Source organism: Arachis duranensis, chromosome 3 (assembly GCF_000817695.3).
Source record: "Arachis duranensis cultivar V14167 chromosome 3, aradu.V14167.gnm2.J7QH, whole genome shotgun sequence".
NCBI classification, from domain to species: Eukaryota; Viridiplantae; Streptophyta; class Magnoliopsida; order Fabales; family Fabaceae; genus Arachis; species Arachis duranensis.
Window position 1 is genome coordinate 129,869,847 of NC_029774.3, and position 15,861 is coordinate 129,885,707.

The following is a 15,861-nucleotide window of genomic DNA, read 5'->3' on the forward strand; positions in this document are numbered from 1 at the left end:
AATGATAATAAAAAATATAAAATAAGATAAATAATAATTAAAAAATATAAAATAAGATAAATAATAATTAAAAAATATAAAATAAAATAATTTTATACAACTTTAAACTAATTTTCTATCCATGGTGAACCAAACATTTTTTATAATTCATTATCTTCCACTGGCTACTACGACGTACTTACATAAAACTATTGTCTTTGGCTAAGCTAGTATATACTGATACTGTATAGGGAAGGATATTATTGGTGGCACTATACTATGGCTACCGTTGTCATCCCATGACCCATAATAGCTAAAGGAAAGCGAAGTGTGAGCGCGCATGCATAATAGTCGCAATAGCAACTGGCCAAGACAAATATCGCAAGACAAAAGCTTACAACATTTTTATACACAATATATTTTCCTTTGATCTATTTATATATAAAATAAAGTTCTTTCATCGTATATAAAAACAATTTTGTGAAAATGCAATGGCCAATAAGACTTTACGACGACTATAGATAATACATTAGATTAAAATAATTATTCATTTTTTAAATTAATTTTCGAAATATTTTTAAATTAAAACAATCTTTCAAAAATATTAAGTTAGTCATTTTATTCTTTTCAACACTTCTGTTCTGTTATTAATAATGTTAAAATTTATTGATGTGACATATTAAATAATACTAAAACATACACATAATAATTTTAATTAATGACTAATATAATAAATTTATGAAATTAAATTAAATCAATTTCAAATTAAAGAATTCTAATGTCTCAAGTTCTTCCTTCAATTAGATTTTATTTTGATCTAATTTCATAAATTTATCATACTAATAGTCGATTAAGACTCCTATATATATGTTAAAGTGTCATTTAACGTGCCACATTAATAAATTTTGGTACTGTCAACAACAAAAAACAAAAAACTAATACGATTAATTTAAAATTTTTAAAAGATGAATTTGATTAATTTTTTTTACTACTACTACTACAATAACAACAACAACAACAACAATAATAACAAAATCTTGTCTCACTAGATGTGGTCGCCTACATGGATCAAAGGACGCCATTTAACTCTATCATGCATTATGTCTAGAGAGATCGTTTACATGTGGATATCATTTGACCACTTCATGGATGGTCTTCTTAGATTTTCCTCTACTTTTTATCTCTTGTCTATCTTCCATCTCATCCAACCTCCTGATTGAGTGTTCTGTCAAGTTTTCTTCTCACATGTCCAAACCACCTGAAACGCGAAACGCGATTTTACCATCTTTTCACAATAGATGCTACTCTCTCTCTCTCTCTCTCTCTCTCTCTCTCTCTCTTTCTTTCTCTCTTATCTTCGTTTCTTATTTTATCCAATCGCGTATGGCCACTCATCCATTTCAACATCTTCATCTCTGCCACACTTAACTTATGTTCATGCTCTCCTTTGACCATTCAACACTCTTGTACCATAAAGTATAGCCGGTCTGATGGCAGTGCTCGATAGAATTTACCTTTAAGTTTAAAGGTACTTTTTTGTCACATATAAAACCAAACGCACTCCACTATTTTGACCAACATGCTTAGATCATATTATTTACATCATATTCAATCTCTCAATTATCCTATATGATGCACCCAAGATACTTAAAACTTTTAACTTTTTGTAGGATGTTTTCTCTAATCTTCACCTCTGTATTAGGGGGTTCTCTTTCGACAGCCGAACTTACATTCTATATATTCCCTGTAAGCAGACCATACACTTCTAGAGCTTCTCTCCATAAATTCAACTTCTTATTTAAGTCTTTTCTTGACTCTCCCATAAGCATAATATCATCGACAAGAAGCATGTACCATGATACAAGCTCTTAGATATGTTCTGTGAGTATTTTCAAGACTAATGTAAAAATGTATGGACTTAATTAATGATGATCTCTGGTGTCACACCACCTTCAATTTTCACACTAGTTGTAATCACATCATAGATATCTTTAATTGCATGAATATATGCGATTCTTAGTCTCTTTTTTTCTAAAACCTTTCATAAGACTTCTCTTAACACCCTAACGTACATTTTTTCAAATCAATAAACACTATATGTATATCCCTTTTATTGCTATGATACTTCTCCATCATTCTTCTTAATAAGATATATCACTTCAGCATAAAATCAAATTAGTTATCTATCCTAAAAAATAATTTAAAAAATAATAAATAATTTTCAAGAAGAAGTTGATGATTTACCCTATCCTAATACATTATCCTCCCTACCCTGATACATTATCCTCCACAGGTTACTACTTCCATAAAACTTCGTCTTTGACTGGCTAGTATATGGTGTAGGGGTGGATATTATTGGTGGCACTATCACTATGCTGGTTACCATTCTCATCCATAATAGCTAAAAGGAAAGCGAAGTGTGAGTGCGCATAATACTCCCTAGCAACTGGCCAAGACAAATATATCGCAGACACAAAGTTAGAAAATTTTATACACAAAAGAACATTTTGCTTTGATCTATTTTTATATAGATTACTATCACACTATGGACGTTGGTGATTAAAGAGACAATGATGTTTTGAGTAGCGAAAGATCCGTTTATCTTTTAATAAGAAAACGATAAATCTGTGCTAATCCTAAGTAAGAATGGTTTATTATAGATTAGGGAGGAGAAATCTTACCCTACTCTAATTAAGCGCACTGGCATGGTTAGATTCTTTCTCCATTGACCCATACATTGAAGGCCAAAACCCTGACGCGGAATTGAAGCATTTTGTTCCACTAAGGCAAGGTAGCATAGCCATCAAATAGACAAAACAAAACAGTAGTGTGAGCCCTCGCCCTCCCACTTACATTTGCTTGCTGCTCGTGATGTTTTTCACACATTATTTGCACCTCTATTGTATTATAGCAGCCGGCTTTGGTTACTAAGTGGGAGTAGATCCTTTCCGGTGAAAAAAAAAATTGAATGCTGTTAAGTCTTTAATCTAACTTTTTATTGTTTTTTCTCTCTTATTTAATTTTAGTCCCACTTATAGAATTAAAGATGAGGGATCACACTTTATTCTCTCTGTCTTTTTTCACGGGAGAAGATCCATTTCCTTACTAAATTCTCCTAATTTTGACTATAAATACCATGCACTCCTCACGATGCAAGTCACAAATTAAACTGAAACTGTTTGATTTTCATCACTAAATGGACGGTGGTTTCTATCTACTAGTAGTGATTGGTTTGGTTTCATTGGGGGTTGTTAACAGCGTGCATGGGCAAGGGACGCGTGTAGGGTTCTACTCTAGTACGTGCCCTAGAGCGGAGTCCATTGTTAGGTCGACGGTTCAGTCTCATCTTAACTCTGACCTTACTTTGGCTGCGGGGCTGCTGAGGATGCACTTCCATGACTGCTTTGTTCAAGGTTGTGATGGTTCCGTCCTCATTTCTGGCAACAACACCGAGAAGAGTGCGGTACCCAACCTTGCACTCAGAGGCTTTGAGGTCATTGATGATGCAAAGACGCAGCTCGAGGCTGCCTGCCCTAATGTGGTGTCTTGTGCTGATATCCTTGCCCTTGCTGCCCGTGATTCCGTTGTTCTGGTAACTAACTCATCGCTATAACTAACTAACTAGATGCACTCTGATTATATCGTGTGTTAATTGCCATTACGAGAATGCAGAGTGGTGGAGTTAGTTGGCAAGTGCCAACTGGACGCAGAGACGGCGTAGTGTCACGTGAGTCGGATGTGGAGTTACCGGGACCGGATGACTCTGTTGACTTGCAGAAACAGAAGTTTGCGGCATTGGGTCTCGACACAAAAGACCTTGTTACCCTTGTTGGTATATGTCTTACTTTTGTGCCTTTGAGTGTGACGTAGCGATTGCATTTTGAGAATTGAATTAACGACTGAGATTTTGTGAAAATGCACAGGTGGACACACCATTGGCACTACAAGTTGTGGGCTTTTGAGCAGCAGGCTATACAATTTCAACGGAAGAAATGGTCCTGACCCGACCATTGACCCTTCATTTCTTCCTCAGTTACAAGCACTTTGCCCTCAGAATGGTGGAGCTCCTAGTAAGCGAGTGCCTCTAGATAATGGTAGCCAAACCAAATTTGATACATCTTACTTTAATAATGTGAAAAAGGGAAGGGGAATTCTGCAATCTGATCAGGCACTGTGGACTGATCCTTCCACAAAGGCACTTGTGCAGAGGTACTCACTTGGATTAACCTTTAATGTTGACTTTGGAAATTCTATGGTCAAGATGAGCAACATTGGTGTCAAAACAGGTTCTGAAGGTGAAATCCGCAAGAAATGCTCCGCTTTTAATTAATTTTATAATATATATAGAAGGTGTTTTTCTTATTTTCTATAGGCTAGCTTGGCATCAGCCAGTTGTGGTATTTATGTATCTTTGGTATGGCTTTCCTTTTTCATCAATGTTTGTGATCACCAGTATCTTCAAGCGTAAACGTAAAGGTTAGTGTATGCAAAATAGAAAATAAGAAACTCTCGAATAATAGAGGGTCAAGTCAACTTGCACAAACTGTGTGTATGCGTGTGATGATTCGTTTGATTTGTTAGTAACAGTAATTCATAGTCAACGTTACAATTTGTATTCCCATGCCCCAAGGTTGCTCAAAAGTCAAAACACTTGCACGGATTCGTTATAGTGCGTTCTATCCGGATAGGCAACACGTGTGGAGCGAATTAGAGGACGAGAGAGACCCTGCTTAAACTATTAAGAATCGAAATCTATGGAATCTTAATTTGCGCTGAATCAACCAATTATACAAATAAAATCATCTCATAATCTCAATACCATGAAACTAAAATGTACGTAGAATACAGATGACTTGTTCCAAAAATAAAATAATTGCCTTTTCAACTCAATTTCAAGTAAACCTTAGAGCCAAGTAACCTACAAGTTCTTAAGCTCCTTGAGAGCACAGTTTTTAGATTCCTTCCCACCTTCATGTAAGTATTAACAAAAAATATGCGGGAGTAACTAACTAACTAAGCATATTTTCATTTAACTAGCATCTTATCCATTCTGTCTATCCAAACACCAATAAAACAGACATATAAAGTCAAATACACACAGGGGACACATTCTTGTGCAATTTGATATTCAGCTACTAAAGAAGACCTAAGTATACTCTTTTTTTTTTTGGTTGGAATCTAGAAGAACAATTACATGCATGACAATGCACCCAATTCGAGATGCAAAAGTACAACACTTAAAACGATCACAGATTAACAACTATATTGAGCAAATTGAAGCTACTACTTTCAGTATAAACATGTAGTTAAACTATGCGTTCATTTGAACCTGACGCAATAAATACAAAGTGCGGAGTTCGATTAACGCATTAACCATCATGATGATCATTTCATCTTACGAATATCACAGTAAACTAGTTCTTTCAAATCATCAAATTCCACAATAATCTTCACCAGAGCACCTTCAAAAGTTGAAGTGAATGATGCTAAAGCCATAAAAGCATTTGATATTTAAAGCAAATGCCTGAAGCAGGGTTAATTCATCATTTTAACATCAGAAAAAAAGAGCATTGTCATGTACAGAACGTGAGAAACTAAGAGCAGGCTCCAGCAAAACCAACCACGATCAAATCATGAATCATAAAGAATAATTCAATTCCCTCAATCTTAATAGAGTATAACAACAATTCAAAAGACAGAACCGCACATCACATAGAGATTACCCAAACAAGCGCATTAGAATTACAATCAAACAAACAGCACTGGAGAGGCAAACTATACTTTCAAGAAGAAACAAAGGTTAAAACAGCTAACTAATCACTTGAGAGAGAAAAAATAGTGTATATATAAGTTACTGAACTTAGAAGGAAAAAAAATGATTATAATGAAAAAAGAAAGCACCACTAACTATGAAGATTCTATTATAGAAACTGAATTCCGCTTACAGTATTAAGGTACACAAAGTCCTCTTGATCTTGATCGGCTAAACCAATACATACTATACAGCAACCGTTATCTTCACACTCAAATTGTCACAGGAAGGCACCAAGTCAATCAATCACTTGGAAACCAATAGAATTTCAGGTTTCTTGGGTTTAGTGGGAGTGTTAGAATTGGAGGAAGAGTTGGCACTGGCAGTCGTGGCAGCATTTGCTGCAGCGGCAGCTACGGCAGCAGCTGCCTTGGCAGCCTCCCTAGTCCTGTTATCAAGCTGAATGAGACTCCTGGTGGCAAGTATGGCTTGAGGCACCAAATCATGAGAAGCCCTTGCATACAAAGACCTGACAGCAGAAGATGCAGCATCCTTCACTTCTTGAGGGTTCAAAGGACCCAGCAAGCAGTGCCCCAATATCCTCAGAACCGGTTGTAGAATCTCCCACGGCAAAGGGATCCTATCACCTTTATGAGCCCCTTCACCATTACCCCCATTGGAATCCAAATCAAAATCACTTTTTTGAATCTGCAAATTCAAATTCCCCATTTCTTCAGCCACCTCCTCAATTTCAATCTCGGAGCTCCCAATTGCACCATGCCCGTTCGCAATAGCAGTCTCGTCGCGGTGATCGAGTTCACTTCGGCAAGGGCAGTCCTGCCCAGCCCACCCGGCGGCGAAGCGGCAGAATTCGAGCTTCGACCAGCTCGGCATCTGCGAGATCTGTGCGTAGTAGCAGTGTAGCGCGGTGCCGACGATAGTGGCCCTCTTCGTTGACTTCATGGCAACGTGCGGCTCCAGCGGGGGCGACAGAACGCCGACAGAGGAGGGCCTGTCTACGGAGGAAGAGGGCTTCCGGAGGGGGGCGTGGTAGATTGAGGGCTGGGAGAGGTCGGGGATCGTGACGAGCAAGGGTTTGCCAGCACGGGATTTGGTCTCAGCGGCGTAGATGGCGAGTAGAACGGCTTCGAAGCCAGCGAGGGAAGAGGGATCGAAGTGGTGGTGGATGCGGGAGAGGTATAGGGCGGAAAGTAGGGGGAGGAAGGAGAGGACAAGGAGGCGGAGGTGTGGGTCGGAGGAGAGGAAGGTGTCGTAGAGCCAGTGGCAGAGTGGGTCGGAGGCGGAGCCTTGCAGGGAGGAGGAAACGGCGGAGTAGGCGGCGGGCGAGGAGAGGAGGGAGAGAGCAGGGCGGTCGGAATCTGCGAGTGCGGAGAGGGCTTCGGCGGAGGAGGAAGGAAGGATGGCAGCGAGGGCGTGGATGCGAGAGCGTGCCTTGGAGACGGACTCCCACCAGGAGTGCATAGGGTCGTCGGAGGTAGGGTTTTGCGTGGTGGTGACGGTGGCTGTGGATGAGGAGTTGGACGACGACGGTGAGGAGTGGTGGTTGTTGTGATGGTGGAAGTCCATGGTGGAGGGAGGTTAGGGGTTAGGGGAGTGTCCTTGCTCCTCCTCAGTCCTCGCTCCTCTCCGTGAAACTGTGTCGTTTTGGGTCTCTCTTTTGGAAACTATGAACTGGAAAGTGGAAACGGGGCAGAGAATTTCAGAGAGAGAGAGAGAGAGAAAAACTGGATTACACTTGACTAAGGTGAAAAGCTCCTTGCTTTATTACCATCATCGTCATTAATTATAGTACTAAACATGGGATCAAATTTTTTTATCATCATTAATTTCTTTCGGGAAACACATATGCCATGCGTGTTATGCCAACTTTAATGGCGTTGTACCCTCTTCTGCAACTCCACTTTCAACTCAATTCAAATTTGGGCGTTTCAACAAACCAATGAAATTACTCAAATTAGACTCACCAGACTCTCGGAGAGAATCCAGATCCAAAAATCTTTCTCATGTTTTATTTTCTCCTATAACGAGAGATATTGTGAATTGAAAAAAAGAAATCCTATATTTAAAAAAGCTAAAAAATGAAAGAAAACGTTTTATTATTAAAAATATTTGTAATAATTCCATATAATTATGAAGTTAGAAACACATTGGGAATGTTATGACTAATAAAAAGAGGTTGAGGATTGAAGTGGTTATCCAAAAATAACTGTGGCAACATTGGAGAGTCCGTCATGTTAACCAACAGAAACAGTTGCAGATGCGTCCTCGTTATTATCGCCTCTGACGTTACTAAATGCATTTCATTTGCACTCTCTTTCAGTGCCCATCAATGGCAATGGCCTCTACTTTCTCCCTCACCAACACCACCATCACACCTTTCCTCTCTCCCACTTCTCCGCCTAAGATCTCTTCCTTCCGCTTTTCCAATTCCAGATCACTCCCCCTCCCTACTCTCTCCACCGCCTCTTCTTCTCCCACTACTATTTCACATGCTCCAAATGACTACAAAGACGCCCCTATTGAATTAAGTATGTCTCCATTTCTACGTTCTCTCATTTTCCCATTTTCTAATCATGGATTTCTTTGTTGCAGGGTACCCTGCATTTCCATCGGTCTTGGACATCAATCAGATTCGTAACATTCTCCCACACAGGTACTTGCCTTTTCTGTTTTGTTATATCATCTTGTTAATTACCATTGGATTCAACACTTGTACGTTTGTATTCAGGTTTCCATTCCTTCTAGTGGATAGAGTTATTGAGTACAACCCTGGAGTTTCAGCCGTCGCCATCAAGAATGTAACCATCAACGATAACTTCTTCCCTGGACATTTTCCTGAAAGGCCTATCATGCCTGGTGTCCTTATGGTTGAGGTAACCAACTCACATTTTCTTGCTTAATTAATATCATGTAAGTATGATTAGTTAAGTACAAACACCATCAGCTTAATATCTGTATTTTCTTGTTGTTGTAATCAATCATGCTTTAAGTTGTATTGGACTCTTGTGATGCAGGCAATGGCACAAGTTGGCGGATTGGTCATGCTGCAACCCGAGGTGGGAGGTTCTCGCGAGAATTTCTTCTTTGCCGGAATAGATAAGGTGCGATTTAGGAAGCCGGTGATTGCAGGAGACACTTTGGTTATGAGAATGACACTCATCAAACTGCAAAAGCGATTTGGAATAGCAAAGATGGAAGGGAAGGCCTATGTTGGAGGTGAAGTTGTCTGTGAGGGTGAGTTCTTGATGGCTACTGGCTCTGGTGGTGAATAATTCTAGAAACCTCCATCAAAATGGTGTTGACTTTGTTGCATTTCTCGCAGGCTTCTCAGCACTTTTTTTAGTTGTTTTTGTTTTGCTACCATATATTCTTTTATATGGAAGAACATAGTCGGCATTGTTACTTATGCTTATTTTTGTATGCATTTCAAAGTATCTTTACATTCTGTATGAATTTTGCTACATACAAACATGGCCCATCATGATCCTGATGCAAGTATATTTATGAGATATCAACATCTTAAGTTTATGTCTCTGTTATAACTTAAAAGGTGAATGCATCCAAAGATTAGAACATAGAATTTGAAGACTTTGATATTTGTTTACAAGCCAAGGGCACCAAGGGGTGTTTTCCCTTGTGCAGCATAGCCAACATACCTATCCTAGCATGCTTAATCTCTCTAGCTTCTCTCTGTGTGCAATGTAATCTCCATCCTTGATTTTGCCACGGTGTGGCCCATTCCACCCATCTCTTGCTCTCAACCCAACCCATGAGAAGCAATTGTGTCCCCAAAAGAGAACCAAAGGAGAAAGGAGCAATGGCAGTGCCGCAATGGGGTCAGCACCAGCCACAAACCATGAATGAGCTCAGCCTCTCTGTCTGTACCATCTGAGGAAATGCTGGATCTTTGCCTAGGCCTAATGGCAATTGCAACCACAGTTACTAAAAAGCCAAGATCGAGTATGAGGTTCAATTTGCTAACTATTTGTGATTAAATGATTAGTATTGTTTTAGAGAGAATTTTGGCACGCGGTATGCATATAAAAGAAAGAACCAATGTAATTGCAACATTGTTGATAGATAGATAGATAGGTGGACTTACGAGGCATCAAGCCATTCAGGGTCAATGAAATTACCACCAGCTTTGACAGCAGGGATCCATGACTTCTTTGGGGCAGTATAGCAGCTGCTGCCACAATGGGAGCAGCCTGAAGGGTATAGCTCCTCTTTCCTCCACATAAGAAGGAACATCCCAACCCGTTTAACACAGCACAGCATGTTGTAGCTGCCATCTCTCTTTTTCTGGAGGAAACAGTTAGAAAAAGAAAAATAAAAAACTAAGGCTTGTGTCAAGTCTTTCTCTGCAAATGCACACTAGAAAGTGAAGTGGCAAGAAATTAAAGTTGTCGTATAAAATACAGTGCCAAGTAGGATTATGAAATCTTAAGAAATAAAGAAGCTGTAGTGGATAGATTTTGGACCAATTGGAACTCGATATCCATCTCCTTCCAAATATCCAACACCATTTTATTATTTGGTTTTTGTTGCTGATCTCGTTCACCTTTCCAAAATATTTACAATAGTACTTCCAACAACCAATTTAGTGAACTAGGGTGCAAGCGGTACAAGTAGCCCGATCACTCCATTAAATTCGATCTGAACTCAATTATTATGGGTACTATAGCCGATAGATAATCGGGTATAATCGAGTATGATACGATCATAACCGACCATAATCGGTTCCGGTATCGGAATTGAGGATGTGAAACCTGACCTGACTCAATTATTCAAAATGTTATATTCAAAAAATAAAATACATACATACATATAACTTTTACCAACCTAACCCTAATTTCAATCTTTCTAAGCCACCAAAAGAAATAATTGTAACCGGTAATTCATCTAATTTTTTCTATTTTCATTTCTTAGTGTTATAGAATTTTTTTTTCTTTTTTTTCACAAAGTTAATTTTAATTGAGTATTCGATTATCTGAATCGATCTAATTCGAATGTAAATGGTTCGATTTAGATCGTTTCAAGTACAATCACAACAAAATATGACAATTGATCTAACCCAAAATAATCAATTTTAATCAATTTAAATATAATTTTTATTCAAATTCGGCTTAATCCGACTCAATTATACCGGCATGTCCAAAGCAAAGTTTGAATTATTTTTTTAATCATGAAAATATTTTGGAATTAATCATTCAATACTTATAAGTTTCAGGTAATTAAACATATAAATATGGTAGGATAGAAATTTAAAATGTCTTTATAATTAAAGTAAGAATTGAACTCTCCATACTTAATTAAAAAGAGCCGAGTATTTTTTGATTTATTTTCTAAGATAAAATAGTTAATTAGAAGTCTTAAAATCTTTTCATAATTAAGACAAACTTAAAATTTGGAAACTTAACTAAGAAAATATGTTGCTATATGTACACGATGAAATCCAAATCTCATAACACAAGCTTTGACAAAAGTACAAGACACATAACCACCCAAGTAACCTTTTATGGCGGGATCTATGAGGTAGTTGATTTGTTTTTTCTTTTTATCTTTCTATGGGCTGGGTATAGATTCAGGGTGTCTGGATTGTATTGGTAAGACTTATGTTTAGGTGTATGGGCTTACAACAAAAAGGAGTTGTAGTCCATGAGCCCAAGATTTCATTAACCAAGATGTTCATATAATCATCATATATACTATGATGCAATCCAAATAGATGCTGATGTAGTTATTTATGTAGGTTGTTAGTTGATTTGCATCTGGAGGTAGCTGTTCTTTCTGGCAGCAGCCAGCAGGTTCTCTATTAAAAAAATAAAATAAAATAAAACAAGTAAATAAATAATAAATAATAAAATTGGGTAATTTTTTTACGATCCCTCTCTAGTCTCTATCCTTTAGACAGGACTCAGAAGGAAGGACAATAGAGATGTATTTATTTACTTTTGAAGAACCAACCATTTATGCTCTTTCGTGTTAATCGAGCCAAAGCCATTAAAGGACAATTCAAATTATGTAGAATACGTACAAACGTTACTAATGTCAGTAAGTATTGTCATATAGGGTAACTAACAGTTTAATGATATATTTTGACTATTCTTTTTCTCAAATAATCTTGAACTTTGCTCAAACAGTAATAATGTATTGGTCTCCAACACTAATAATAGTGGTATGAAACTTGAGAAAATCACCAACCAAATTTGATTATTGCAGAATTGCCAAAGGTCACAACATCGCTTTTTGACAATGACACGGATAACATCTCATTTCCCATTAGAAGCAAATGACCCTTTCAGGCACTATTCGGTTAACGTTAATTAATTAAAGTAATTACAATAATCAAATCAGATCACATCTTTTGCTTTCTTAGTACAACTCAAAATAGCTAAGGAAAGTTGAGCTTATCGCCTAACTTGTTCTCACTAACACTTCGCATTATCATCATTCATTATCTATGCCACGATTGTGCTGTACAATTGTTGTAATATATATTTTCTTAAAACAATATTTTTTAGGAAATACAACTATACTTGAATATTAAAAATTTTTTGTGTAGGAAACTGTTTGAGTTGCTCAGCTTCTCTGGAGCCTTGACTGAACTTATATGGCCTGCCGGAAGTTATTTTGGTACTGACATAATTTGCTTGGGATTTTATATATTCTAGATTCAATCATATTTGTATACGAGCTCCACTATGTAGTAAAAAATAATTTGGTACAATGGTCAGAAACCCGACATGGTAGTAGACTGCACCATGACAAAAATCAGTGTGAAATGACCGTATATGATTGAATTGTACTAGCCAATCGATTGTTTTGAAGAATTCAATCGATTGAAAATTTTAAACAATCTATTGAATTACATAAAATCTACATTTAATTCATCGTTCAATCGATTGGTTAATATGACCAATCGATTGATTTATGCAAAAACCATGCTTCCTTGCAATTTTCAATCGATTGTTTAGTGATAAACTGAAATCCAATCGATTGAGTTAGAATTCAATCGATTGGTTTAATAGTCCAATCGATTGGTTTTCAAGGAAACACGATTTTGTAATTCCTCACGAACGTCCCGAATCAAATTTAATCTTTTAATCGATTGGAATAGCCAAAAAAATTTATTAGGATCAATGGAAGATCTAATTCGTTATTGTTTTTGTTCTTGATTGTTAATAAACATGATAGATTTATGATAAAATAATTATTTATAAAATAAAAAATTATTTTTATAATTAAGTAAAATATATGGAGTTAATTTGTAATTAAATTCAAAAAATGACTATTTAGCAATTATTAAAAAACTTTAAAAAGCATGTTTTGTTATGGAAACATTTAATGGTCCAAACGTTCTGAAACCACCGAATCCTGAGCCGTGTTACTTCATAGTGGTTTAGGTGAAAAAAGGTAAACTATTCTATCCTAGGGTGAATTATATACAATTTGAGATGCTCAGTGCCTTGGAACGATTTATGAGCGCATTTTTTGAAGAAATTTCATGCATAAATTATCTTAAACTGTGGTGTTTAATATAATATCTAATACATACTATCCTAGCACGATTTATATATTAGTAAGTCTATGGAATTCACATTTTCAAATTTGATTTAGAAGGATCAAGTAAAATTGATCCCTCTTTATTTTATTTAACTAAAAAGCCTTTAAAAAAGATATTTCTTTATTATTTAGTATGTTTGCAAATTTTTAATAGTAAAAATAAAAGTATTAGAAAAATAAAATATATCTTTTTGAGAAGTTATAATTTATAATTTTTTTTTAAAAAAATTTTTTTTTAAAAATATTTTTTATATAATAAATAAATAAATATTTTTATATTATTATACCCAAACATAATTAATAGATAAAAATATTTTTTTATAAAATATCTAAATATAAAATTACTTTTATTTTTCTATACGATCTTTAAAAAAATAATTTAAAAAAATATCTTTTTTTAAAAACTCATCCAAACAAGTTCTATATGTAATGCAACACTTGGCTTTTCATTTTTTGTATTGTAGTACAAGTAGTGTTTTTCATTAATGTAAAAACTTAGGCTTGATTTGGTAAAGTTTTTTGAAGATGTGCTTGTGCTTTTTAAAAGCTCAAGCTCCTCATTTTGTGTTTGGTAAATCAAAAAGATCATGTGCTTGTGCTTGCAGCTTTTAAAAGATCGGGGTACTTTTGAAAGCACCTAGGATAGAGTTTTTCAAAGTTGGCTTGTGCTTTTCAAAATTTAAAAGTCTAATATAACCTCATATGTTAACTAATTTTCAAATTTAATGTTTGCATTTATGTCTATTATAGTATTTTTAAATTTTAAAAGCTATTTTACCAAACACAATTGATGTTACTTATGTTTATTAAAAGTTGTTTTTGATTTGATTTACCAAACATAAATGCTACAACTTTTAAAAAGCCATCTTTTAAAAGTTAACTTTTATAAGCTACTTTTAAAAAGTAAAAGCTTTACCAAACTAAGCCTTAGTGTATTTTTATTTTGTATAAATATTACAAATTTGAGAGTTAAATTTATTGTTTTTATTTTTTTTAATTTACAAATTTGACCGTTAGATTTGTATTCCAACACTAAATTTTTTTTGAACATGCAAATCGAACCCCTTATTTGAGTTTTCAAAAAGTTTTTTATTTTTTACCCAAAACCAACCTTCAATTTTTTACCCCCACCCAAAATCAAATTTTAGTTTTTTACCCTATCTAAATTTGAACTTCCGATCTGTAGTTTTTAATTAAAAAAAAAACATACTAATTCTCTATAACTATACATAACACACTTCTCCAATTCTCTGATTTTGATGTTGTTTTTTAAAAGATTTGTTTAGAAAATATTTTTTATTCTCTAAATTCTCTAATTTTATATTAAGTATATTTTTTGGCAATTTGATTAAAAAATAAATGCATACAAATTCAAAATAAATTTGTAAATAATAGCCTACAAATTCTTTTTTGAATTTTGTATGTATATTTTAAATAATTTTCCAACTGATTTAATAAAAATTAGATTAAATGTGAGAATCGTTTGATACTTACAAAAAACGTTATATTTTGTCAAATTGAAATTATTTTAAATGATTAAAATGTTATTTCATTATTTCAAAGGTCATTTCATCAAAAAATAATTTTTTAGGAGGTCAAACTTGTTATTTATTCTTACTATAGAATATCATGCTTTTTTTAATAAAAAAATAAAAAATAGATATGAAATCTTCCATATTTAATTTTAGTTTAATTTTATTTTAAATTTCACACAATATTACATAAACATTTATGAGACTATATATTATAAAAATTGATTTGACATTCTGTGAAATTTATCATTTTAATATTTGATCTTATTTCAATTTAACAAACGTTACAATATTTATATAATGGATTTAATAGATATACAAATAAAAAATAACAGCATTTTACTGATCTTTCTTTAAAATGATACAATCTTTCTTTAGTAATATTAGTATCATTTTAAATATTGTATTTAATGTAAGAGATTTTTAATATTAGTTTTAGTTTTAATTTTATTTTAAGTCTTACAAGATTACATAAAAATATTTGTGAGAGCATATGCGATAAATAATTATTTAAAATTAAAAATAAAATTTACGCTCTAATGTTTAGTCTTTAAGTTAGTTAAAATTTTATATTATTTTTATTATTCTATCAACATAATTATATGAGTGCTAAATCTTTATTAATTTTTCATCAAAATAATATCATTTCTCTAAAATGAGATAGATTTCATTTCATCAATTAATTTTAATACAAGTTTCAGTTCTAAAATTCAATTCATTTTTTAAAAGTATCAAAAGTGATACTCTAAAGTTACTTCATTAGAGAATTGTTCTTAAGTTTGGTCTTTAAAAACTTAAATATTGATCATTTATATTATATATATATATTTAATCTATTTTTTTGAAAAAATAATTATATGAAGAAAAATTTATTTAATGGTATAACATTATTTAAATCGACATTGATGCTATTTTATTATAAAATTCTTTTAATCATAAAAATTTATTTATTTGATTATGTGTCGATACGTTAATTTTTCAAAAAAAAAACGTAAATTAACAAAAAATAAT

The 15,861-nt window shown here is 34.2% G+C and overlaps 4 protein-coding genes across 4 annotated transcripts; 2 read left to right on the forward strand and 2 right to left on the reverse strand.

Moving 5' to 3' along the window:
• The first annotated feature begins 3,138 nt into the window (after positions 1-3,138).
• Positions 3,139-4,522, forward strand: LOC107481758 (cationic peroxidase 2). The gene is made up of 3 exons (XM_016102067.3): positions 3,139-3,571; positions 3,652-3,811; positions 3,903-4,522. The coding sequence occupies exons 1-3, from the start codon at positions 3,176-3,178 to the stop codon at positions 4,307-4,309; spliced, it is 963 nt and encodes a 320-aa protein (XP_015957553.1). The 5' UTR covers positions 3,139-3,175; the 3' UTR covers positions 4,310-4,522.
• Positions 4,523-5,608: 1,086 nt separating this feature from the next.
• Positions 5,609-7,831, reverse strand: LOC107481757 (uncharacterized). The gene has a single exon (XM_016102066.3). The coding sequence runs from the start codon at positions 7,316-7,318 to the stop codon at positions 6,038-6,040; it is 1,281 nt and encodes a 426-aa protein (XP_015957552.1). The 5' UTR covers positions 7,319-7,831; the 3' UTR covers positions 5,609-6,037.
• Positions 7,832-7,980: 149 nt separating this feature from the next.
• On the forward strand, positions 7,981-9,261 carry LOC107481755 (uncharacterized). Its single transcript, XM_016102063.3, has 4 exons — positions 7,981-8,280; positions 8,345-8,405; positions 8,481-8,625; positions 8,767-9,261. Exons 1-4 carry the CDS (start codon positions 8,046-8,048, stop codon positions 9,022-9,024), a joined length of 699 nt encoding a protein of 232 aa, XP_015957549.1. The 5' UTR covers positions 7,981-8,045; the 3' UTR covers positions 9,025-9,261.
• A 150-nt stretch (positions 9,262-9,411) lies between these two features.
• LOC110279550 (uncharacterized) lies at positions 9,412-10,167 on the reverse strand. Its single transcript, XM_052259135.1, has 2 exons — positions 9,855-10,167; positions 9,412-9,669 (listed from the first exon to the last, which is right to left on the reverse strand). The coding sequence occupies exons 1-2, from the start codon at positions 10,028-10,030 to the stop codon at positions 9,510-9,512; spliced, it is 336 nt and encodes a 111-aa protein (XP_052115095.1). The 5' UTR covers positions 10,031-10,167; the 3' UTR covers positions 9,412-9,509.
• Between the last annotated feature and the right edge of the window lie 5,694 nt (positions 10,168-15,861).

What these genes read in the sequence shown, in the direction of transcription:
- LOC107481758 (XM_016102067.3), top strand. Translation starts at nt 3,176, where the DNA reads ATGGACGGTGGTTTCTATCTACTAGTAGTGATTGGTTTGGTTTCATTG. An exon ending in CCCGTGATTCCGTTGTTCTG is followed by an intron (nt 3,572 to 3,651) that starts GTAACTAACTCA and finishes ACGAGAATGCAG; the next exon opens with AGTGGTGGAGTTAGTTGGCA. An exon ending in AGACCTTGTTACCCTTGTTG is followed by an intron (nt 3,812 to 3,902) that starts GTATATGTCTTA and finishes GAAAATGCACAG; the next exon opens with GTGGACACACCATTGGCACT.
- LOC107481757 (XM_016102066.3), bottom strand. Translation starts at nt 7,318, where the DNA reads ATGGACTTCCACCATCACAACAACCACCACTCCTCACCGTCGTCGTCC.
- LOC107481755 (XM_016102063.3), top strand. Translation starts at nt 8,046, where the DNA reads ATGCATTTCATTTGCACTCTCTTTCAGTGCCCATCAATGGCAATGGCC. An exon ending in CGTAACATTCTCCCACACAG is followed by an intron (nt 8,406 to 8,480) that starts GTACTTGCCTTT and finishes GTTTGTATTCAG; the next exon opens with GTTTCCATTCCTTCTAGTGG. An exon ending in CTGGTGTCCTTATGGTTGAG is followed by an intron (nt 8,626 to 8,766) that starts GTAACCAACTCA and finishes CTTGTGATGCAG; the next exon opens with GCAATGGCACAAGTTGGCGG.
- LOC110279550 (XM_052259135.1), bottom strand. Translation starts at nt 10,030, where the DNA reads ATGCTGTGCTGTGTTAAACGGGTTGGGATGTTCCTTCTTATGTGGAGG. An exon ending in CCTGAATGGCTTGATGCCTC is followed by an intron (nt 9,670 to 9,854) that starts GTAAGTCCACCT and finishes AATTGCCATTAG; the next exon opens with GCCTAGGCAAAGATCCAGCA.